At 31.4% G+C, this 26801-nt stretch overlaps 1 protein-coding gene and 1 long non-coding RNA gene across 2 annotated transcripts; both read left to right on the top strand.

The window, feature by feature from the left end:
- The first annotated feature begins 11336 nt into the window (after positions 1-11336).
- On the top strand, positions 11337-13575 carry LOC131650584 (receptor-like protein EIX1). Its single transcript, XM_058920288.1, has 3 exons — positions 11337-11784; positions 11863-13435; positions 13539-13575. Exons 1-3 carry the CDS (start codon positions 11337-11339, stop codon positions 13573-13575), a joined length of 2058 nt encoding a protein of 685 aa, XP_058776271.1.
- A 17-nt stretch (positions 13576-13592) lies between these two features.
- On the top strand, positions 13593-14564 carry LOC131647358 (uncharacterized). The gene is made up of 2 exons (XR_009297802.1): positions 13593-14296; positions 14393-14564. It is a non-coding gene; the product is annotated as an uncharacterized LOC131647358 (long non-coding RNA).
- The last annotated feature ends 12237 nt before the right edge of the window (positions 14565-26801 follow it).

Below are 26801 nucleotides of genomic sequence, written 5' to 3' on the forward strand. Positions count from 1 at the left end.
AAGCGATACCTCAGACGGTTCCAGAATGATCTAACATCAAAGATCTAAAGCTGATACCTCAGACGGTCCCACAATGATCAACTTCCAAAATCTAAATCAGAAAAACTTTGGACAAGTTCCGTAACGATTATCTTCCAAGACTTAAAGCGGTAACCTTGGACGGTTCCGAAACAGTCAACACGAAGACTTTCAAATCCTTCATCAAGATATAATCAATGGATTCATTCTGATGAACAAACCATCAACCCATTTACCAGGTGGCATCTGAAAGCCCATCTCAGGTAATGTTTCAATCTGCCAACAACACTTCGCAGACGACATTCAAATGCAACTTCCAACATCTCTTCTGATCAAGGTAAGTGCAAATTTTCAGGGCATCTAAATATTCAATCATCTTCTACCTTCAGATTTCAGACAATCTCTTCAGGTTTAAGAAGATTGAATAGGGGCAACTGTTATACCCCAAAATTTGTCCGCATTTTTTTTCAAGAAAACTCCAATCTGAAAATTAAGAGTCTCATATAATCATGGATTTTTATTTCAACAAATATCTTGACATATGAAATACTTAGTTTTTAGAATTTTTCTTATACAGTATTTTGACTTGCAGTTGAATTTATTCTTACGCAAACACCAAATACTGTTTATTACTTCACACATGCTATTTATTTATTTACAGATAAATAGTACTGACACAATTGGTACAGAGTTAAATCTTTTTGCAGGCGCAGAATCAAGAAACTCAGACTGTACTGGTAACAAGTAGATTATTATTATCTTTTGTTTCACACTAATTTTTGTACTATATTCCATTATTTTCAAAAAAATCTTTTCAAATCTCTTTTTCAAAAATCAAATCCTAACTTTATTCTCTACATCTCTCTTTTTCCCAACACTATCATACACTTTCTTTCAAATCTTACTTCCACTCAAATTTTCCTTTTGTACGGAATCACATCATTCCCCAACGTCTCTATCCTTCTTTCCATTCTATAAATACCTCTCATTTTCTTTCATAAAAATGTCACATCAAATTCTAATTCATCTCTCAAATTTATACTTCATAATCCATCCTTTCTTCTTCCCCGACAAAATGGCGAAGCGGTGGGAAACGTGTCTTCTTATGGTCATCACCATTGCTACGGTGATCATGTCTTTCTTCTGTCTACATAGCCCGGAACATTGTGGACCTGGGATGCTTATGCTCCCAATCATCTACATGTTACTATTTGTAGCATGGGTTATCAATCGTCATTTTTAAAATTTGCCGTATTTCTTATTTTTTAAATGTACCGTTTATTCGTACTGTTCAATATAGTATGTAATATTTGTACTGTCAGTATTAAATGTTGTACTATTTGTCATAATATTGCTTAATTACTCAGATAATATTTTATGTGTTTTCTGCCAATCAAATATTCATTTTTCTGTGCATTAAATGATTTTCAGGGTTATTATCGGTAATTTTGTCCGCATACAGTAAATATTAGTTATTTATTATGTCTGTGTTTTTCTAACAAGTCATGTAAATAAACTTTCATTTTTCACATAAAACAAAAACAAAAACAACAAAAAAGAAAATTAACTTTGACTGTTGATTTCTCACTCTAACTGCTACATCAATACCGGAACAGTCGGTTGACAGTCAAACTGCTGGCAGTACAATTCTCAGTGTTTTGTACCATCAATCAAATCAATCTTTCACAATTCAAAATTCCAAGATTTTTGTTCTAGAAGTCTTCTGAATATCACGCGATTAGCAGAGACTCAACACTGCACAAAAATCAGGTACGCTTAACTGTCTCCTACATAAACAGTCCCTGACTAGGGTTTTCTTGTTTTTACAGGAGAAACAAGTTTTTGAGAGCTCAAATGGATTTCATACACATCCATATATCTCAAAGTACCATCATACAAATTTTCAAACTTCAATTCACTCAGACGCACCGTCAGCAGCTCAAACAGTCAACAGACGACCCGTTTGACCAAAAAAGTCAACAGACAGTCAAAAAATGAAATTTTTTGTCAAAGTCCATATTTTTTCAAAGGATTCATCATTTGATCATTGGATGATCATAATTCATCAAGGAAAGATCAAAAATCAACAAAACCCTAAGATTCAAAATTAGGGTTTTTGCCTGAAAAGTCAACTCAACTTTGACTGGTCATAACTCTCTCATCCTTCATCCAAAAAATTCAAACCAAAGCTCATTTTGAAGGAAATTCAATTATCTTTCAAATGCAATTGATCCCATGGTCATTGCATTCACCATTTGAAAAATATGATCAAAGACATTACAGGTCATTTTCAAAGTCAACAAAAAGACACTTTTTTCAAAAGGACACACAAGGAGCATCAAAAATCATTTTGACATGAGACCAAAGGCATTGGTTATAGGACTCTTTGAGGTTTCCAAAAAGTGCAAGATCTCCTTCATATGACAAAAATTGAGGGATTTACACCTTGTTGAAGTTGGCTAAATTTTGGAAAATGCATAAAACCAACATTGCTCAAAAATGCATTTTTTTCCAAATGGGGCCAAGTTTTCATGATTCAAACATCATTTCCATGATATCATGGGCCTCCCACGACCAAGACTAAGCCCACACCATTTTTATCCATTTTTTGCTTAATTTTATCTTATTTTAAGATTAAATAAAAAGTAAAAATGGAAGGATAACGGATGGCTTAATTTCTAAGCATGACTCACCCAAGGAATCTTCATTTTTCTGCAGAGAATTGAAGAGCAAGGCAAGTGCATTGAAGACAAGAAGACTTGGTCAATAATTCAAAGCTTTTTAATATAAAAAATTCAAGAATTCCACAAAGGCAACTAGATGCTTCTTAGCTTCAATTCTAAGCACTCAATGCTTATATATAGGCTACCATACTTCAGTAATAGAAGAGACAAGTTCAGAAACAAAGCCTTGCTCATAATACACTTGTAACCACTTGAAAAATTTCAAAGAAAATTCAAATTCGAATTTTTAATTTCAGTCAATTTCAATACAAACTAAGCATTCAAACATCATCTCTGAGCTTCACTGAAACTATTCCAATCAATTGCAAGTCTTAAACCTCACTGAATCGAGCTATACAGGTCATAGTTTGTTCAAACTAAAACTAACTTATATCTCATAATCCATGCATATTTAGCAAGATGTAGACATATATTTGTGTTTGGTTTGAGGTCCTAATCGTTTTTGGAAACTTAATTGAAGTTTGGAAGCTTATATGAAGGATCACCATTTTAGGGTTCGAACCTTTAAATTTGGGGTTTTTACGATCCATGCAAAATTATGAACTCTAAATAGTATCATTGAACTCGCATGAACAAGACGAATTAAATGGTGGCATCGCGCCAAATTTATGTTGTTGTTTGCTTGTATTCGCTATTTCCAACAGGTGTAAAAAGTCAGAGTTTCTACACCACCTGCAAATGAAAGGTGTAAAAACTCTATCCTGAAGAAGAAGATGATGCGTGGCGTCCTCTGATTGGATGGAGGGCGCGCGCGTGTTTTTTAAATTAATTTTGGATTCAGTGTTTTGCAGGTACGTCATGTGCCATGGTCCCTCACCATCTGGGCCTTCTGATCCACTTGCCAGCTCATCCAACGCCTCAGAACACGCCCACATATCATAGACCACATTCATCCACCACACCTGATCAGTATCCTTTTATTTTCTATTTTTATTTTAATTTCTTTGTTAAATTAATTAAAAATAGTTTTAAAAATCCAAAAAATACACAAAAAATATTTTTAGACTTCTAAAATAATATATTATTTTCTGAAATAAAAATATTTTATTTTTCTTCAAAATTTCAATATTTTGTATAATTAATTAGTATATATTTATATATTTGCTTTTTAATTATTCTAACCAATCAAAAAAATCATAAAAAAAATTGCTCTTTATGTTAAATATTGTTTATATACTATGAACTAATTTTGTACATATTTTGAATAATTTTCTTTTTAAGTTTTAATTATTTGTATAATTATTTGCATAATTATGTTTTAATTAACTTAAATCAATTTCAAATCAATTTCAAAAATTCCAAAAAAAATAGTTTTGTTTTAAAATTAATTGACAAATATTTTGTACATATTTTAAACTTAATTTCTAGGTTTAAATCTATTTTCATCTTTTTTCTTCATTTTAATTCAATTAATCATGCATTAATTATAATTAAAATAAATCATAAAAAATCCAAAAACATGCCCTTTTATTTTTCTTGCAATTTAAATTCCTAGATAAATGTATAGGATGTCAAATTCATGTAAATAGGCTAGTTTACATTTCCTGCACAATCGATGTAATAGCGTAGATTTACTTTCCGCACTTTACATTTCTGCATTTTAATTTCCCGCACATATAAACTGCGTGTATGTCAAAGATAAAATTGAACCGTTAAATCACTAACTTCAAAGATAAAATATCTGAATACAAACACAAGCGCACTTGCACCTCTTCAGGTAATCCCTTTTCATTCTTTTCAAAATCAAAGTCAAAATTCTACTGTTTCGAGTACAAAATCGAACCTTTTGTTTGTATCCGGTGAAAGGATAGATTTTTAAAGGAAATAGGATAAAGACCTTACAACTCAGGGTAGACCTCCTAGTTTGCTTGCTCAAATCAAAACAAACAAAATTCTCATACACTGTTGTTTTTCAAAACAAAACTTTCCAAAAAAAGACAATACTTTGTATACATTCAAACACGGATCATTACAAAGTTAACGTTCTTTTCAAAACATCTTTTCCAAAGATAAACAAGCATTTTGTATACATCCGCACAAGGATCATTACAAAATTCAATTTACAAAGGTATTTGAAACCACATATGAGCAATTTCAGAGCAATTGAAAAGTGATCAAAAAAACAAGTGAGCTAAGCAAACTTAAGAGCCCATGGATAACCATGGATACAAAGGGTGCTAACACCTTCCCTTTGTATAACCTACCCCCTTACCCAGAATTTCTTAAAGGTCTTTTTTCTGTTTCTTTTATAAACCTTTCCTTAATTGGATAAAATAAAAGGTCGGTGGCGACTCTGTGAATTTTCAAAAATGCGAAAGCATTAAGCGATAAAAAGAGTCAGTTCACGTATCTCTCCCAAACAGAGGTATGGCCCGAATAAAACGGAGGTCCACAACGAGCTTTGATGAAGAACAACGCCTTTACTCACTCCACACAAACAAGTGCTCCAATCTCAATGGTAGCTGATACAAATGAAGGTATTGTGTGAGAGAGAATGAAAATATGGCTAGGGTTTCACACACTGAATTTTCATCAAGACTGGATACTTCTACATAAGGGTTCTATTTATAGAACCACTTGTGTGAGCAACAAGCCAAAAAGCCAACTTTAGTGAACACGCACTATACCTTATGGTGTACTGTATATCACTTAAGCTCGTGGTACCTTACCATATTCCATATTCTACTTAAGTGCATCGTACCTTACGATGCTCTATAATTCACTTAAGTGCATTGTATCTTATGGTGTTCCTTATTAACTTTATCTCATCAATTTGTCCTTATGTGTGTGACCCTGTAGGTTCTTGCGACATTGGCAATTATATTAAATCATATTTAACATAATAAACAGTGAGAGGTATCTAGCAACACATCACTGCTACCCAAGTCACAAAAATGTCATGTGATCTGACAATACCTTATTGTGAAAATACTTGTGTGTACAATTATCATTTTTCCCTTATGTTTATATTGAACACAAGGCATAGACCGTGTCATCCTTGTCCAGTTCAATATCGGGCATTTATACATTTATCCTGTTACGCAGGATGAGACAATTCCATCTAGGTCACTCATGTCCCTCAACATGCTATGTGGAGTACCCATCAATTGTCTTTATTGTCATCCGGCTACGGATAATGTTTGATCAGCAATAAAGTACTCGAGTTTATATCTAGGGTCCATAGTAGTTTTAGGTTGAAGGGTGGTATACACCACTTGCCACCATGAAAATAACTTATGACACTTTGCATAACATTATATGTATTATTCTCATAGCGGGTCAATCCAGTATAAATATTACTCCTAATATTCACACCTATGTCAAGACTTCATAACTCCTTATCCATGAGATATGATCATCAACCTATTTTTCATAATAGTCTCAATGCTTTAATGTTATCCCACTTCACAATAAAGCTCAACTACAGATAATTTAATAATAGTGTCATTATATTTAATGAGGTCTCATGATTAAGTCACACTTAGAATTTTATTAAACGAAATAGTTATTCTAGGGACTTTATTATTTTGGAAAAATAAACATAATAAAGAAATTCCTTTTATTATTAACAAATAATTCGATACAAGTACCAAAAGTATTGGCCTCTAAGGCGTACACCAACAACCTGCATAACTCATTAATAATATAAAAAAAATGACCAATGGCTCTTTGCTTTCCATCGACAATGGTCTTGATATTTTCAGCAATAAGTCATCCCACATTTATGAGTTCATGGTTAATTAGAGCAAAAAACACAAACCCTTTTAAGAATAAACTAAAAAGCGTTTGATGTTGCTTCTAGATTACACACAAAGAATGTGGTCCAAGCCTTTTGTATAGGGTGCAAACTAGCCATTTTAAGCCTCATTAGGTTTTGACCTGGTTTCCTTACCCACTAAGCATTCGGGAAACATAACTCATTTTTAATTTCCTCCCACTGAGCCTTATTTGGTATTGTTGGCGGGTCCTTCTTGTTTGAAACCCACACATGTTTGGAACATGTAGATCTAACATCTTATTTATTTTATCAGCATTATATTTATTTTTTTGAGGAAAAAAATTATACGCATAGACCATGACCTTTAGCATGAGCATTTGCATAAAATTCCATGGCAAAAGTGGGATTTCTTGTCTATATCAAATTGTTGAGCTTCGTCCAACCCCTTTGAACCAATTCATCTAACAACTCAAGGAACTCATGTAACCTTTCTGAATCAAAGTGCCTCTCTTTATTGTTCGTAAAATAATTAAACAACAGTTACTTGGAAACATTTTCATGTGATAGAAACTTCTCAAAAACAAATGGGATGGTAGTAGCAACACTGGTGAAACCTGAAACTCTACTTCTTTTTGGAGCCATTATAATGGTAAAATGAAAAGTCAACACACAAAAAACTAAGAAGATGGTAAAAGATGAACAAAGCATGTGAGAATTTAAGAGTAAATTTGATGAATAGTTAAAGATTACGGACAAGTGACCTTAAACATGATACTCATAGGCTCTATAGTGACCAAATCGTACCACGATGAGAGCCATGTCATGTCAGGATTTACTAACGATCACTCCCAATAGTCAGATCTCAATTGTTCTTCTCTAACAGTCTAATTCTTACCACATCGTGCCACAATGCATCCATTTTGTGCCACGATTTACAACACATTGTGCCACAATCTATACAGAGCATGCCTTAAAATTTCTATGGGCCAACTATTTTTTTCTTGCTTCAAATTTCTTTATTTTCTAAATTATCATATTTTCCACTTCCTTCCTCATTCTTTCTCCTAAACAAACTTGAAAACACACATGCACATTATTAACATAATGGGTTACCTCCTATTAAGAGCTTATTTACTGCCCCCTAACATGATTGTCAAGGGTCTAGGTTCCGCTAGTATCAAGAACACTTATGTCGTAGGTATCTCACCTCCGACATAGTTCTTCAATCTCTTCCCATTAACCTTAAACGTATAATCATCTCCAGGGTTCTTAATCTGTACTACATATATCTTAGTCAAGAGGGAGCACCCCTCAATCTGATGAAGACCCCGCTAGAAGAAAAAAAAGATGGTGTCCAACGTTTCTAAGTCTAACCAATCCGCAAAAATATCTCCCTATGTTTCCCGAATCATGGTTGATGCAATCTCTATAACAAGGGACTCTGCCACAAGAAGAAACAAAGTGAAATAAGAAATTTAGAACAGATTCAAATCTAAGATCGACACTCCTATTAAAACGCCTAAGTAGCAAAAGGATTTCAATAAAGGCAAAAATATAAATATCAAAAACCCTAACATCTTCCCAAAGTAAAGATCATTATTTGGTAAAATTTCCATTAAAGGCGATTTCCCATAATCCCTAAAGAAGAAAGTGGTAATGGGAAAGAGGAAGTGTGAACGCTACCTTAGAAAGAGGCAAGGTAGAAGATTTGTGCGCCGAAAAACTAATGCGAACAACCCAGAAGATCAATAAAAAAACATATAGTAATAATGGACGAAAAAGAAGAAGAAATCCTAATTCCATAAGTAGTAAAAGAATAAAAAGTTGTAAATTGAAAGGTTCATACGAGTATCCCCACTACAAGGAACAACGTGATCTCTTACATTAGGAAAGAGAAAACTAACAGTTCAGATCTCCTTGAAAACTGGTCAGAACATTTGAACGTCCTAGGACGGGAGGGAAATCACTTATGAGAAACTAGGTACACACATAATAAGTTCCTTATGAAAGGTTACCCATGAGGAGAAAGGCATTTAATGTGCATGTTCCTAACAATGGTGAAATCCCATTAAGAACCTTCGTTTACTTCGGTCATCATGCAATCAACCTAGAAAAGTACCTGACAAATCTCTTATCCAGTAGAGCAAAGACAAGGGCTTAAGGGCAAATGTTATGGGCTGCTCATAAAGCCCACAACGAGAAGCTCAAAAGTAATCACATAGAGAGCAAACTCGTGGAACAGGTGGACCATCATTTTCATTAGATACATGCGATCCCATCATCTAGATATATCATGCATCATCCAGATCAATTCGACGACTATCTACATACCACGTCGCATCCGTTGTGGACAATTTTAATCGCTCCCATAATATAAAGAGAAAAGGGTGTGATTCTCGAGTATTCAAATCCATCTCATTATCACATCATTTTCATTCTCTCATAAATTCTAAGTGTTTGAGTGTTAACCTGGCATATTCACCTTCTGTACCATACCAAAAATCCAGTCCACCTTTCAAGACTAACCGTACCATTCATCGATCATTTCAATTTCCATAACACATCAATTCCGTTAAGAAGTTTATACACCATGGTCTAGGGTTTTGATTCCTCTATTAATTATAACTGAACTTTTAAGAACATTTTTAAGCATCAATTGCGAATTCTATATGCATCCGATTGCATGAGGGCGAATTTCAACTTGCATCACTTTATTTATTTACTTTTATAAACTACTAAAATAGACAAAACACTATAAAGTATATTGTTTGTCATAATATTATTTTGTATAAATGTAAGCTTTGGTGTAAAAAAAAACAGTTTATTAATAATATAGGATCAAAACTTTTTAGTTTAAAAAAACAACTTCATATATCAAACTTTTTTTTAGTAGAGATAGTAAGCTGCGCCATTTTTTTACTCAAAATTTCACTGTTTAGACGTGTCAACTCATATTTTTTTAATTTAAAAATCCAACTAAAAAATTTAAAATAGATGGTCAATTTTGCAAAACTTTAACAAGCTTTTAAAATGAAAAAAAAAAACTTTGAATATATAAATTAAATTTTAACTTTGTCTATAAATGAAATTTTTCAAAAATTAGATTTATTTACAGTAGTGGCAGGAGGATGATATTTAAAGCTCTCCAGCTACATCGCTTTTGAGGTAAACGGATGTTGGGGTCCAAAAGAGTTGTGACTCGAAAATTGCAAGAGAACTAAACTCTTCTAAACGGAACTATTATAAAAAATTATAACAATTCAAATTTTTATCTTTTTACAAATAAATGTCATTGTCAAGAGTTAAATCCCGGAACAGCGGTTCTATTAATCCAATTAATAAGAATAAGCTGAGCTACCTCATCCACCAAACAATTAGTTTAATATAAATCTTAATCTAGTAATTATTTTTAAGAGAACCACAACAATAGTTATGGTGAACTTATATTTTTTTTAATTGAATTTTTTAATAAAAAAATCATATTATACTTTTTAAAACTATTTATATAAATATTATTTTCTCTAAAAGTATTTAAATTTAAATTGATTCAAATTAAATTTACAAACCTATTAAAAAATTAAATATTATTAAATGTCATATTGTCAAAATCAATCATAATGTTAAAAAACGAGTCTCTTTAAATTAAAAATCATATAAATTTTAAAATAAATTAAAAACCATATCAAATCTCTTTTTTTAAGATTATATGGAAAATAAATTTTTATTAAAAAATGACCTTCTTTTCCTAATTTTATCGGATAAATTAAAACTGAATATCCAAGAATTAGTACAAGTGACCGGATAAAATTCTAAGACCAATAAATAATTATTATTTAAGATTATAAATTAAAAATAATTGAAGTTAAATTATGGATAATACTAATTATTATAATTTTATAAAAAAATGAATACAAATTATTTAATTTTTTAAATGAATACAACGGTTCGGTTTAATTTTGTGGTTTGATCGAGTAACTGTCTTGATATGTAATTAGGGGTGGCAAAAAAGAAAGTGGAATGAAATAGATAAATTTGAGTGTGCGAGTCTAAAACATTGGCTGCCCCATAAAATAGTGAGGGCCGAACGGGACGAGTCCTCAAACATTGTAAAAATGTACGTAAAAGTCTACACCCGCAAAAACTTGTAAAAAAAGTGAAACAGGACAACATGTTAAAAGATACGAGCCTAAAACTTTATAGTTCACTCAAAAAATACGAGCAAAATAAATATGTACGACGGGTCGGGTTTGCCACCCCTTCTTGTGACCAAGATTTGTTAACCTCATACAACTATTAATAATTTTTATTTTAGAACTTTTATTTTATTTAAACATTTTCTTTTTAAAAATATTAATTTAAAATATCAAATATATATAAAAAATAAATTTTAAAAAATAATTTTAAGTTCGTGGAACGAGTTAAACCTAACCTAATAAACTTAAGAAGTTGCACCGAATTGTTTGTGAATTTAAAATGAGTCGAACTTGAACTTAAAAAAAAATTCAAATCAAACTCAAATCGAGTTTTTGAACTGAACCAATTCTTATCGAGTCGAGTTAAACTGATGTGAGTTCGACTCGACTCATTTATGACCCTATTTATCATAAAACCAAAGTCTAGCCCATCACACAAGCTTTGATTGACTTGCAGCCCCACTAAGAAAAGAAAGAAACAATCAGGAAATTAGCTAGATGTGTTATTTTATTGTCTATAAATTAATATGCATCTTGTTTATCTTTATTCCACTTCACAATTCTGTTAATTACTATATCTTTTATTCTAAAACATCCAAAAATATTTTAAACGGAGTTGAGTTAAATACAATGCTTCGTTTTGTGTTCCATTTTCTTTTTTGCATGGTGGCAATTCTATGGATCAGTTTGCTATGTGCTGAAAGTTTTCATATGAATAAGTGTGTGGAGATAGAGAGATTGGCCCTCCTCAAATTTAAAGATGCTTACATTCATGGAATGGACAACCCATTTGCCTCATGGAAAGGTGAAGATTGTTGCAAATGGAAAGGAATTTTATGTGATAATATAACTGGTCATATAATCAGTTTGAAAATAGAACATGCTCCAGGATTGGGAGGTAAGTTAGTTTCTTCAATATGTGAACTTCAACATCTAACTTCTTTAAGTCTAGATGATAATCAATTAGAAGGAAATATTCCAGAGTGCATTGGTTCACTTGCTCAGTTGATAGAGGTTAATCTTGCTAGTAACAAACTAGTTAGGATTCCTCCTAGTCTTGGGAATCTTTCCAATTTGCAAACTCTTGACCTTGCATATAATTATGATATGAGTTAAAATAATCTTGAATGGCTTTCTCATCTCTCTAATTTGAGATACCTTGATTTATCATTTGTGAATCTCACTTTAGTTGTTGATTGGTTGTCATCAATAAGCAGAATTCCTTCTCTATCTGAACTTATTTCAGTAGGTTGTGGGCTCCATAATATAACTCCTTCATCTCTTCCCCATTTGAATTCTTCCATTTCTCTAAAATCCCTGGATCTTGGGGAAAATAATTTAAACTCTTCTATTCTGCCATGGGTTATTAATGTTAGCAAAGTTCTTGAAACTCTTGTCCTTTCATATAATTCTTTGCAACAAAGTATTCCATATGAGTTTGGAAACATGTTTTTTCTTCAATATCTTGATCTCTCACATAATGAACTCCAAGGAAGTTTACCAAAATCCTATAAGAGTATGTATCAATTGAAAGAGTTGCACTTAAATTCCAACAAATTGTCTGGCCAACTCAGTGACAGCATACAACAATTGTGTTGTGCAAATAATAGTTTAGAGTATTTGGATTTAAGTGATAACCCATTCACAAGTGACCCACTTCCTAATCTTTCATGCGTTTCATCCTTGGTGACATTATCCCTACAAAATACCAATCTCGTCGGTCTATTACCAAAATGGTTGTTTGTTCATTCGCCTTTTCTTCAAAATTTATATCTTTCTCATAACCATTTGAGGGGTGTGGATATCATTGATGATGCAAATCTATCGGCCATAAGGAAGCTACATCTGAGTTTTAACCAATTGAGTGGACCATTTCCTCATATAATCAGTCAACTACCTAATCTTGAGGAATTGTCTATCTCTTCAAATAAGTTTAACGATATCATTGATAAAACACATCTATCAAATTTATCTAAGTTGAAATTTTTGGACGTGTCTCAGAACTCACTTTCATTTAACTTGAGTTCGGATTGGATACCACCTTTCAAGCTTACAAATCTCTATGCATCTTCATGCCAATTGGGTCTTGAATTTCCAGTATGGCTCAAACATCAAACAGAACTTACTGAGTTTGACATCTCTAATACTGGTATTTCAGATTCATTTCCTAAATGGTTTTGGAATTTGTCTTTGACATTGGAATACTTGAATGTTTCACATAACAAACTTAATGGACCCATGCCAAAATCATTTCCAAATACAAAAGTAAACTATGATAGTTTTTATGTGTGGGATTTCAGTTTCAACCATTTGAATGGTTCATTGCCTCCTTTTCCAGAACTGCGTTCCTTATTTCTCTCAAATAATATGCTTATAGGGTCTCTATCTTCTTTTTGTACTTCCTCGGGTCAATATTTAATTTATTTAGACTTGTCTAGTAATTTGCTAACAGGAAAACTTACAGATTGTTATTGGGAGAAGTTTCCGTCTTTAACATTTCTAAATTTGGCAAAGAATAATTTATCAGGAAAAGTGCCTACCTCATTTGGTGTCTTACGACATATTGAATCGCTCCATTTAAATAATAACAACTTATCTGGTGAAATTCCATCATTGATCCTTTGTCACAACTTGAAATTAATTGATGTTGGTGATAACAATCTTCAAGGAACATTACCGATGTGGATGGGCGATCATCTTCCTATGTTGATTGTGATAATTTTGCGGGCAAATAAGTTCCACGGAAACATTCCTACAAATATGTGCAATCTATCAATTCTTCAAGTATTGGATCTCTCTATTAACAATATCACTGGGGAAATACCACAATGCTTTGGTGACATAATTGCTTTTTCAAATTTGAAGTTTCCAAGAACAAGCTTTCACTATTTATCATCATTAAATTTCGATATGGGAAGTGAAGAGTATGAATTTGCCTCTTTCAATGACAAGGCAGTACTATCATTGAAAGGATCAAATAGAGAATATGTTAAAACTCTTGAACTAGTGACATCCATTGATCTTTCTTGCAATCACTTGACAGGAGAGATACCTCAAAGTATAACAAAACTAGTGGCATTATTCGGCTTAAACCTTTCAGGAAATAATCTCACTGGATTCATTCCCAGCAGCATTGGTCATATGGAAAGTTTGGAATCACTTGACCTATCAAAAAACCATCTTTCTGGTAGAATTCCATCAAGCTTTTCAAATCTGACATTTCTTGGTTACATGAACTTATCTTTCAACAACTTAGAAGGGAGAATTCCACTTGGTACTCAGTTACAATCTTTTTATCCTTCTTCATATATGGGGAATAATGGACTTTGTGGCCCACCGCTCATAAATCATTGTCCAGAACATGTGATTTCTTCAACTGGAAGCCATGAAAAACATGTCAAGAATGAAGATGAAGATAAGTTCATAACCTTTGGGTTTTATGTTAGCTTGGGACTTGGTTTTATAATTGGGTTTTGGGGAGTTTGCGGAACTCTAGTGATAAAAACATCATGGAGACATGCATATTTCAAGTTCTTCAACAACATCAATGATTGGATTCAAATCACAGTAGTCGTATTTCTGATCAATATGAAAAATAGATTCCAAGATGAAGACTAACCGGGGTAAGTTTCATATAATATATACCTTATATTTTATTTATAATTTGCACACATATAGTATTAGTTGACCTGATGTGTTTCCTTATTGATGATTTGTAGGTAAAGCTTCCATTGAGAGAGTGATATAGCGCATTATCTTACTCAATATATATGTTCCATAACATTGTATAAGTATTATAGAGTAAAGGAAGTCAACATTTGTGTGTGTGTATTGTTTAAATCTTCATGTATGATCCAAGTATTATGAAGTTGAATAATATCTTTTTATTATATTTATGTTATATTTAATAATATTTTATTTGTTTAAAACGCAATAGATTTTGAATAGAGATTATAGCCCGACATCTAAAATGAGGGAGCATTTAAGTCCCTCATGGGTGTACCACTACTAGAATACCATTAGATTTATTGAAACAATCTAAAGGTTCTAATTTTTTTAAATCAAAGAAGTAACAACAATGTCTTCCCCTATCCAATCATCACCCCTTAATATTTTTCCTAGTAAAACCTTTATTGATGGCACAGAGAGGAGAAGCATTTCCAAATTCAATAAAACTTGGTGATCTTTTCCATTCCGTTAGTCATTTTTGCTATCCCTATTAGAATTCCTATCAATATTATGTGAGAGGAAAGATGTAAGTTATTACTGATATTTTTTTTAAAGAAATATTCATAATAGAGGAGTGCTGGCAACACTCTCTTTTGAACACTCTCTTAAGCACTCACTTTCTTATTGGTTGATACATGTATGGGCCCCTCATTTTGAAAATAAGTCTCACATAAAGTAGTAGGACCCACACATAAGAGAGAAAGTGTTTGAGAGAGTGTTCAAAAGAGAGCGTTGCTTGCATTTCTCATTCATAATAACAATTTACAATGTTCTTCCCCTCTCTCTCTCTATCATCTTCCTTCATTGTTTCTTTTTGTTCATTTCTTTCGATGTGTAAATATTTACTTTTTATATTTAATGAGAAAGAAATTGATTAGAGATAAAAAAATAAAACAAAGATGATTACTTTTTTTATATTTAATGAGAAAGAAATTAATCAGAGATAAGAAAAATAAAACAAAGAGAAGAAACTTAGAATTAACTTATAAGAAAATTAACTTTTACATTTGGAATATCCTTCCGCTCACTTGTTTTTGAGTAGTCGGGGTTTTCCATATTGTAATTGGGTTGAGTATCCTTTTTACTCTCTTTAATAATATTATTGCCTATTAAAAAAACTTATAAGAAAATTTTCAATGGATCTCAAAATTTAAAAACGAAAAATAAAAATCTAAAAACCACACCATCAAGATGTTTAGAGGACAGTGGCAGGAGGATAACGAGGAGGTTAGCAAGAAGAAGAAAAAGCAAATAGTAACTATAAAAGAAAAAGGAAGAATTTGATACTAGCAGACATAGGTGTTATCTTTTTTATTTTAACAAATCTGAACCCTTAAATTAATTTAAAAGATCTAATGGTATATCTAATGGTATATTATTAGTAGTACATTGCCTATTTTAGAGTTCACCGAGATTATAGTATTTTATCTATTACAAATTTTATGAGTTAATAAACTAACTATGTTTGTTTAAATAATTTTTATAGCATAAATATTTTAGGTAATATTCTTCCATTGTCTTTTATTTTACCAACCATTTAGATGTCTCTTTGAAATAGCTTATATATTTTTTGGATAATAAAACATATTTCTACTCTATTATTAAAATTAATTGCATGTATAAATAGATTTTATTAGACCGACTCGTTTACAATAGGAATCATCAAAATTGAGTTAAATTTAAACATATAGAAAATGTACCTTTATCCCAATAAAATATTTTTAAAAAATTAAATTTATCCTTTTTAGAGGGTTTTTATCTCTATATTAAATTAATGGGATACCGGGTGCGGTGTACAGGGCCGGCCCAACCCGTTTAGAGGCGTAAAGCAAATTTTAAAGTGACGTCTTTAAAATGTATTTCAAAATATTAATTTTGTGGTTGTTAAGAGTTGAATTAAATACCAATAGGAAAAGAGGCCTATATATTAACAATTCAACTACAATAATATATCTAATTCAAATGTCATTATATATTTTTATATCTAAATAAAAAAAATTTGAGGCCTTTTTTAAGCCCAAACTTTTAGGCCTAAAGCCTTAACTTTAGCAGTTTGGCCCTTAGGCCGGCCCTACTGGTGTAGTACACTGTAATATCACTATTTTTCATTGAAAAAAATATTAATTGAATATATAATTAAAGTGAATATTTCGGTACCCTTGAATTTAGTTGGGTACTGAAACTGTCGTTTAATCGGACAAAGTTATGTATTGCCATGTCATCTTTTAAATTAATATATTTTAAAATAAATTAAAAAATTTAATCAATTTGTACTAAATAGGTATCCATTTACTTATATAGATACCTAAGAATTTATTAATGAAAAAATATGTTATTGAAATTAAATGCGTAATTAAATGAATAATTGAATGAATAGTTAATTGAATTTTAGCGTTAAATTAACAAATTATTTCATATATAAAACTTGCCACTGTTTTTTCATATTAAAATAAAAAGTTATTGTTGCATAAAATAATTTGATAAGTATTTATGTTCATGTTGATATTTAATATTTTGATCAATAACTTCATGTTTTTGTTAATATTCAATATTTTAATTAGTAAATTTATGTTCCTGTTAATATTCAATATTTTGATCAGTAACTTCATGTTCCCGTTAATATTTAATATTTTTCACGTTTCCGTTAATATTCAATATTTTGATCAATAACTTATGTTTTCATTAATATTCAATATTTCGGTTAATAACTTCATATTTTGATCAACAACTTCATGTTCCCGCTAATATTCTATATTTTGATCAGTAACTTCATGTTTATGTTAATATTCAATATTTTGATCATTAACTTCATGTTTGCGTTAATATTCAAAATTTTGATCAGTAACTTTATATTCCCGTTAATATTCAATATTTGATCAGTAAATTTGTGTTCCTGTTAATATTTAAAATTTTGATCAATATTTTTGTGTTTTCGTTAATATTCAAAATTTTGATCAGTAACTTCGTGTTCCTATTAATATTCATTATTTTGATCAGTAACCTCTTGTTTTCATTAATATTTAATATTTTGATTAGTAACTTCGTGTTTCTAGTAATATTCAATATTTTGATCAATAACTTCGTATCCACGTTAATATTTAATATTTTAATTAATAACTTTATATTCCTTAATTTCATATTTTCATTATTATTAAAAAATTGTAATTGCAAGTTAATATTCAAATATTTGGTTTGTTTGTAAATAAACAAATAAGATTAAGAAAATGGTGGATAATATATGTTCATTACATATTTTCCAATAGTTTTATACTCTTACATAAAAGCTTAAAAAATGATTTCAAATGTATAATTATATTATATTATATTATATTATATTAGTAATATTGACAATAATCACGAATGTCACCTACGTAAGTCTAATACATACAATCGAAGAATAAAAAAGGAATGAAATCTTACTCTACACAGCTTCTCGATTGGGCTGTGTTTCCTTGGCAGTTGCACGAACATGTCGGACACGGTACTATAGTATCGTTATAGAAAGACGAGAGGGAAACACGAAATTTTTCGAGCTTGAAATTGTAAATATGTGCATGTCACAAAGAAAAAATTAGTGATTAATGTTAAGGTTTAAATAAGGGGACAACTTCTTTACTCGTTACAAAATGTTGGATAATGTACCTCGTATCAATCACATTATTCCATCTAATTTAACACATTTAATTATTTATTAAAATAATACAATAATTTCTTGCCATGTTTATATGTTGTTTTTCAATTGACAAGTACTTAAGTGAACATAAAAGATGATTAACTTACTAAGTGCATGTGTCACTCTCCTTTTGTTTTTTGATATGAATTTAGTAGGTTTTACATTTTTTGTCGGGCCGCATGTATAACCCGGTCTTGGTGCTTTCTAAGTGAATTGTGTGGCAGTCTGACACGTTTGCTAGTGGTGTCAGCTCTACCGACGGTGACTCGAAAAGTTGCAACCGAATTTGTTGGATCTTGTGTCCATGAGCTGAGTACACCACCTTTGCAGCAATTTGTGATTTATTGATTGTAAGGCGTACCTACAAATAATGTGCAGAATTTTCTCATGAAGTATAGAGAGAAGTTTAAAGAGATGAAGCAAGACCCATGGTTGTTAATGCAAGTAGATATACACACCAATAATTTTATGAACATTCACCAAAAGTTGTATAGTTTTTAACAATCTAAAATGTAACTTTCACATGTAGTAGTATTTCAATCAGATTTGGTTACTGGAATTAAAATAGTGAATCAGTTAAGTACACCTACTAAATAATGCAGTCACCTTTATGTTTGCAGAAACATTAACATAAACTTAAACGGAAGGAGAGGGTGCTCGATTAGCTCAAAGGGAAAAGCATACACATTCCCAAAACAAATGCCCATATCGGTAAAAATTTTAAACATCGACAAAATGTGATATGTTAAATAAAGACCGGATGGAAATGTAGAATGAATTTACCATACAGATTTGGTGCTTGGAAAAACAGATACATTCTCCACAGACAGGAACTTTGTGCACAAAGCAATATAATACATTGTTAATTGAAACAATCTTTCACAGTAACAACAACAAATAACACCACACAAACAAAACAGAAGCAAAAGAAAGAAGGAGAATCATAACCAGAATAAAAAAGGAAGAGAAAATTTGCATTTTATCGAAACTTGCAACAAAAACAAAAAATATCATCAACAAAATTGTTAGTGTATCGTAGATCTAAGCTAAGATGGATAAAATAATAAAAGTGAAAAAAGAATCTCGAAAATTTGAGCAATGTCGGCGTCTTCTTCGTTAGAGGAAAGATGTGTTGGTCACAACAAGAGTTTCAAAACCATGTGTCATTATTCATAGAAAACAAACCCTAAAATGAAGATTTTACATAAGAGAAGGTTTCATAATGTTAAAAAAAACAACAAAACACAACACTTAAGAAATATATTTTAAACACCGTAAAGAACAAAAACAAAGAACAACCTCGAGACAAATCAAATGTATATAAAAGAATAAACTTTTTTTATTTTCGGGAAACACGATGATTCTCTCATTCTTAGTTCTTAATGTTGATAGGTCACGAAGGTGCCGCACGTGGAGCCATCAAAAGCCACACCATCGAAGAATCTTCCCTCTTCCGCGTGAGGCAACACCACTAAACCTGAAATAACAAACACTAAATCAAAATCAAAATCGAACGTGTCTGATACTCAATAATAACAATGAAAAATGAGAGAGATAAGGAAGAAGAAGAAGAAGAAGAATAAGAATAAGAAAAGAAGAAGAAGAAGAAGAAGAAGAAGAAGAAGAAGAGGAATAAGGAAGATGGAAGATATTTCACTGTGAAACCGCACACCACTATAAAATTGTCAGAAATGCCATAGTCGTTGTTGTCAAAATGGAAGATCTGTATTTATATATATATATATATATATATATATATATATATATATATATATATATATATATATATATATATATATATACACACATATCAAAATAATGAAAAAGGTAAGACGATGAACCTTTTAGTCATGAAAAAGAAGCTTGAAAAAATATGAAAAAGTCACACTTCAAGCATCTTGAATTCAACTATCACCATAAACGTTGCCGGAAATGCGCCCCCCACCACAGATCTTCCACCGTGAAACTGCACACCACTAGAAATATAACCAGGTTTATCATCTTCATCCTAAAACAACACAGTTCAAAAAATCAACACCGTAAGAAAATCCTTAACAACACAATTCAGAAAATCTTTAACATTAAATAACATGAATTTGAGTGCAAATTCGGAAAGGATGATATTATGTAGTAACGACGGTTTATGCTTCATTATGGTTGTCGGCTATCTATTGACAAATTGAGAAACTAATCACCTTTATTCTCTTGTTAATAGTAGACGAAATCATATAAAGGGGATACGCTTGTCTTGTTATCTTAATGAAAAGAGATGAACGCTAAAACGTGAGGATAATCGCTCACCGTGTTGTGTAAACTTATGAAGAAGTGGATACGAAAGAGTGAAACATATCAGGCGATGACTTAAGTTGGATAATCAGAGTTTCGCAGTGAAAGCGTGATGTGGCGCAGTTGTTATGCGTACTAATCATGGGCAGTGAAGGATTAATATGTCAGAAGCCTAGGAAAAGGATATGTCTTGAATTATATGTTTGATTTGGTGGGTTGTGGTTTAAGGATGTCGTGCCAGAGTACTAGAATTCTATTGAATAATTGTTGAATTAGTAAGTATGTTATTGTGGTTGTACGTACTTAATAAGTATGTATTCGTTGAAGTTGAAACAATGAGTTGATACTATATGGTGCTATAATTTTTTCATCGTTGATAAGATGTTGTTGTAGATTTCCGTATATGACGAAGGATGATACTCCACAAATGACGAAGTTGATTATGTTGATTATGTGGCTATGTCGGTGTCACTATTGGAATAATAAGACAGTGTGAATAAACTTGTTGATACCTTGCTGATGATTGACGTACATATACATGGGAATACTATTAAGTATGTGTTTTGATGTCGAAGATGCAATCAAGATAATAACTTGATGTTGTATATACAAGGATAAGTGCATAGTTGTTGCTGCTTTAAACATTGATAAGTCGGAATACTGTTGAGTGATTGGTAAGTTAATAACAAGTATGTCGCAAAGACGTTGGAGGATTAACACGTGTGTATTGGATTTAAACCATATTGAGTTGTTGTAGTATCAGAAAAGGTAGTAGTCGAAGTTTTTCCAAACGCAACTGAGGATTAGAGGGTTAGAAGCAAAATTGATGATGGTTGTGTCGAGAGCATTTTTTAGGGCGAAAATATCCTAAGGGGGGATAGTTGTAACACCCCGAATTTAATTAATTATTTAATTAAGTTAATTAAGGTTTAATTGTTGGAAATTGTCAAAGTAAGGGATTTATCGGTGTTACTCCAAGAGGGATAATTGAATTGTTATGTTGTTTAAGCGGTTAAGTGGATAGCCGGATAGATTAGTTAGTTTAATCGGAGAAATAATATTATAAATAATATTGGTATTATATGAGACTAAATGATTGAGTAGGCTTAGTTATTGTGGTGGTGTGTAGTAGAATGGAGGTGCTAATATTAAGCCTAATAAGAAGTAATAGTGTTATTTGGTTATAATTAATAAAAAAGGGAAATTTGAAGTATCAGTGGCTTTTGGAAATGGTTGCTAAAAAATAAGAGTTTGGTGTTGGTACGGAAAACATTGCCATGAAAAAGAAATTGCAAAAGAGGAAAGAAACCGGATGAATTATACGATGCCGGAAGTTAGGAATTCGACCGGAAACCATAGAGCGGACTCTGAATACAAGGTAAGGATGGAGTTCTTGCTCTATAAACGGGGATATGATGGATTGTATGTGGATTTTAAGGAATTAATAGTATCTCTTTGTTTTCGGTTGATTTTTCTGATATGTGTAGTGTGGTTGTGTTGCTGTTATGGAAAATTATGTATAAAAATCTGTTGTTATGTGATTATTATTTGGTTGATGTGTCTGTGAATTTATAGTGGATTGGAATTATGATTGACGAAATATTTTCTGTAATGTGAATGAATTTGTGATGTAATGCTGTTGAATTTCCTAAAATTGGAATCGGTCTGGGTTGAACAACGAAAGGAAACAAGTCTGAGAGAAAAAGAAGAAAAAATGCTAGGGACGGGGGCCACATAGCCGGGACGGACATCCCTTAGAAGAGGAAGTGGGGAAGTCCCCGTATAATTGGTGGGCGCCCCTTGTGCAATGGAATGTCCATTTGTGGGACGGGCACCATATAAAGTGACGAGGGGCACATATGTACTAATAGGCCATAATTTTTCACCAACTTGATATTTTTAATTATACCAGTACTCCATTAAACTAGTCTCACTAAGTTCATTCCCAGTATATAAGTGTATACAGACCCGGTTTTGGGCCCGTGCAAGTTGGGCCATCGCACAGGGCCTCCGAAAAATCGGGACCTCGATTTTTAGGTTTTTGGGCTTCAAAATTAATTAATTAAAATACATATATAAACATGTTGTAGCTATATGGCAAGTACTTTCAGTAGCGCAGCGGAGAAGCAATGCCTTTAGGGGAAGCGTTTTACACGTGTTCGACTCTGGCTACATTTTTAGTATTTAGTTGGTTAACTAAATGTTACTCATCTGTATCACAAGTTTTTATTTCCTTTTGAAACCAATTGATATACTTTTGTTTTATTAATCATATTTTTTTTATTGAAATCAATTTATATACTTTTATTTTTATAACCAACTTTAATTACAAAATATTTTTTTTCTTTATAATTTTATTTTATTTATTAAATAAATTTTAAATATTATTTATTGGTCAAAAGTAAATGTTTAAAATTTTATCATAAAATAAACTAATTTATTATCAAATATTTAGGATAAAATATAACACATAATTATTTGTGACTTGATCTATTATTTTTTTTAATTATTTTAGAAAAATATATTGCTAAAATTTATTTTGTTATAATATATTAAAATTTTAGTAAAATTTATATTACTTTTAATTAGGTCATCCTAATTAACTAGAGAATAAAATAATAAATTAAACTGTTAGGTTTAAAATATTTTTGAACACTTAAGTTATTCTAGCATAAGTTAATATTTATAAGGTTTCATAATTTTTCTAATTAATTAAACTTCTTCCATGCTACAATATCAACGATAATAAAATTTCAAAACCCTAAACATAATTTCTCAAAAAATTTAAGGGATCATAATTTTAATAATACTAGGACTTTTACCTGTGCGATGCACATGACTTATTAGAAAGATATATTATATGTTTATAAATGTAAAAAAAAAAATTATATTTCATATGTTGTGAATATAAAAATTACAATTAATTAGTGAAATTGGAATTCTTGGAATTGGTAATTTGAAAAGAGTTGTATAAAAAAATAAAAAGATTTGAATAATTAAATGCAACTATAGATTTAATAAGAAGTTAAGAGGGAAACTTATTAAGGATTAGGAGGGAAACTTGTATTTTGTTTTAATATATTAAGGATTTTTAAAATATAAATTTTTGAAAGTTTATATTTTCTATCAGGTTGAATTGACACATGGTTATAGTTGATTTAGTTACAAAATTAAATTTGTACCAGTCGAATTGTTTTTGAAATAGTCATAGATAATTTCTTCCGGGCCTTCCTTGAAAGATGTCTTATTTACCTATTAAAGTTCGTTGTTTTTGAAATGGTTTTATACCGTTTTAGTTTTAGTGGTACGATTCTAGATTTTAACCTTAGAATTTTATTAGAAAGAAAACCTTCCCTAAAGCCCAACATATTTTTCAAGTTTCGTATTCAGTAAAAGTGTTCGAGACATGAAAATAAAGTTTGACACGATCTTAAGATAGAAAACAGTTTTTGAGTGTTTTCAAGTAGCACATACTTTGAATTTTCTCCTAACTATTTCTGTTGATGAGTCAAACCAATATATGTAACTCGTAAAGTACCGTACTATCCTTAGAATAGGGTCTCCAAATATTTATTAAGAGTCAGATTTGAAAATTTGAACAGGGCCTCCAAATTGTTTGAGACGGCCCTGAGTGTATATAACCGAGTGCATTGGTAGTTTATTAAATAAATATAATGTCAGGTACCTACTAAATAATAACAGTAATAAGAAATAGTCGGATGAGACTACATATAACAGAGATATTTTGGTGACAGTAAATAGTAGGGTGAATTAAATTGGCAAGGGAAAACTTCAAGTATGTATCAGTAGGAATAAACAGAAACCATGTGGACTAATGGTAGCAATCAGAAATTAATGAAAACAGTGCCGAATATAAATATTAGCAGCGTTAGCAGAAAATTAATTAATCGGTTTTAGTCGAGAATTGTCTGAATAAACACGGAAACATGTATTGATTGTTTTGGTTGGGTTGTCGCGTTGAGTACTTGTTGAAAAATATGCGAAGTTGTCGTTGAATTAATTGTATTAATTTGTTTCTGTTGATTTGTGTTGTGATGTATCGCGACGTTTATGTGGATTAATTGTTTTGGTTTTTATTGTTGATTTGTTGTGCGATATATTGTGATGTTGCGATGCGGCTATTCTTGTGTATATTGTGAAGTGCAGGAAATAAAGTGACGATGAATTACTTCTAATTATTGGTAACATTTGTGATATAGGCGTATGCTCGTGACGGATTTTGTGGTGAATATTTTTGTGATGTTTCATTCATCCGTATCGCATGAATTGCATAGTTTTGTGACGGCCTGGATTGGTAAATAGTGACGAAGGCTTATGCCTGTTTAGATGCCTCTAATAATTGGTAATTGGCGATGGGGGCTGAAGCCCTGGGTACCACATGCATGTGCCTTTGTTAGAGTCGTATTCTATTTTGTGTGTTCATGAGTTTATGTGATTTGATGTGTGAACTTATGTGAATTGTTGTGACCTGAATATGACTTTACGTGTGATACTGTGACGTGTGTCGTTTTGGTTGCAATAGCGAAGTAAATTAGACGGTAACGGTTATACCGCAAAGTGATGACTATTATGACTTGAACCTGAATATACTATTTATTATAACTTTGTTTATATTGTTTGATATCTCACCCTTTAATTGTTTCATCGTTGCCTTTATACTGGAAACGTGCAGGTAATCACAATGATGAAGATTTAGTTGTCGTGAGTTCGAGTCGGTGTTGTCTCTCTGATACGTAGCACTCGGGGGGGATGAACGATAAATGTTTAAATGTTGTATTTGTTTTAAAATGCTGGATTTTAATTAGTATTTGATGAAGTACAATGATGTTTTCAAGTTGTTTTAGTTGAATATAATAATGTTATTTATGACTTGAATTTTGTGATTCCGCTGCATAATTAAAATGAAGATGTTTGGTTTCAAGGATTAAAGAATGATGTTATCGGTTCATTCAAATGGGAAGTGTTATGTATCAATTGGAATAAATGAGCAGGTCGTTTTGATATATGATTTAATGTGAAGTGTGACATTCCATTGTTTGATAAAGTTTTAAATAACTCTAATTTTTCGTTATAAATTATCGATTATTCGTTGGGTAGAATTGGGGTGTTACAACATGCATATACGAAAGCATTTGATGTTATATTCACGCCAGATTCTTCTTCTCCCTCATTTTTAACTTTTCATCTTCTCAAACTCCCAAACTCTCTCAACTCAAAAATCAAACTTCCCTAAAGTTGTTTTTTCTCTCAAGTTAGGCTGTTAACGTCAACATCAATGATAAACACATTCCAACAAATGCAAAACTCAATTTAATCGGTAAGTTTTCGAGTTTTTGAGTTATTTTAGAGTATTTACCGTAATAGAGTTTGAGTAGATTTTTAGTTGTAAAAATCATTAGTTACATTTAGAAACATAGTTTAGAGACAATGTATGTATTATTTGATGTGTAAAACAAATGATTAGGGAGTGAAAATTAATTTTTCCAACTATGTGAATAGGTACTTACGCAATTTTTGCATTTATGAAGTTGTAGAACCTTCCGTAGATGCATCTAAGGAACATATAAAATGTTAGGTCATTTTGTAGATGAACCTATAGAGCAAACCCAGACTTTTCAAATGTTAGGTAGTTCCGTAGATGCATATACATAAAGTTTTCGTATGTGCATCTATTGAGGTAATTTTTTTCTTGTTATAACTGAATTGTATTTAACTCGATTTTATTTGTAATATTATGTAGACATTATTGTCGATCATCCAGACCACATTATATCTGGGAGGACTGCACAACATGCCTCCGTGCGAAATGCACTGATGCAGTTACTTTACTGACACAGGTGACTGATGGATATGTTGTTCCAGTTGATGTACCTGATACTTTTGTTGCAACAGAGGTACCTGTTACATTCATTCTAGTAGAGGTACCTTTTACATTTGTTCCAACATGAAGGATAGAAAAACACTTAGAAAGGGGGGGTTTGAATAAATGTAGCTTTAAAAACTTGACAGATAAAAATAAATTGCACAGTTATTTTTATCCTGGTTCGTTGTTAACTAAACTACTCCAGTCCACCCCCGCAGAGATGATTTACCTCAACTGAGGATTTAATCCACTAATCGCACGGATTACAATGGTTCTCCACTTAGTCAGCAACTAAGTCTTCCAGAGTCTTCTGATCACACACTGATCACTCCAGGAACAACTGCTTAGATACCCTCTAAGACTTTCTAGAGTATTCTGATCCACACGATCACTCTAGTTACAACCTGCTTAGATAACCTCTAAGACTTCCTAGAGTATTCTGATCCACACGATCACTCTAGTTCCTTACAACTTAATGTAATCAATTCTAAGAGTATTACAATTGCTTCTTAAAAGCTATAATCACAAACTGTGATATTTCTCTTAACGTTTAAGC

Source organism: Vicia villosa, linkage group LG2 (assembly GCF_029867415.1).
Source record: "Vicia villosa cultivar HV-30 ecotype Madison, WI linkage group LG2, Vvil1.0, whole genome shotgun sequence".
Taxonomy (NCBI): domain Eukaryota; kingdom Viridiplantae; phylum Streptophyta; class Magnoliopsida; order Fabales; family Fabaceae; genus Vicia; species Vicia villosa.

Bases quoted from the DNA above. Each gene is read 5' to 3' on its own strand.
- LOC131650584 (XM_058920288.1), top strand. From the start codon at position 11,337: ATGGTGGCAATTCTATGGATCAGTTTGCTATGTGCTGAAAGTTTTCAT. The intron at 11,785-11,862 runs GTTAAAATAATC...ATCTCACTTTAG, and splicing joins TGCATATAATTATGATATGA to TTGTTGATTGGTTGTCATCA. The intron at 13,436-13,538 runs GTGCAATCTATC...TCAAATTTGAAG, and splicing joins GGAAACATTCCTACAAATAT to TTTCCAAGAACAAGCTTTCA.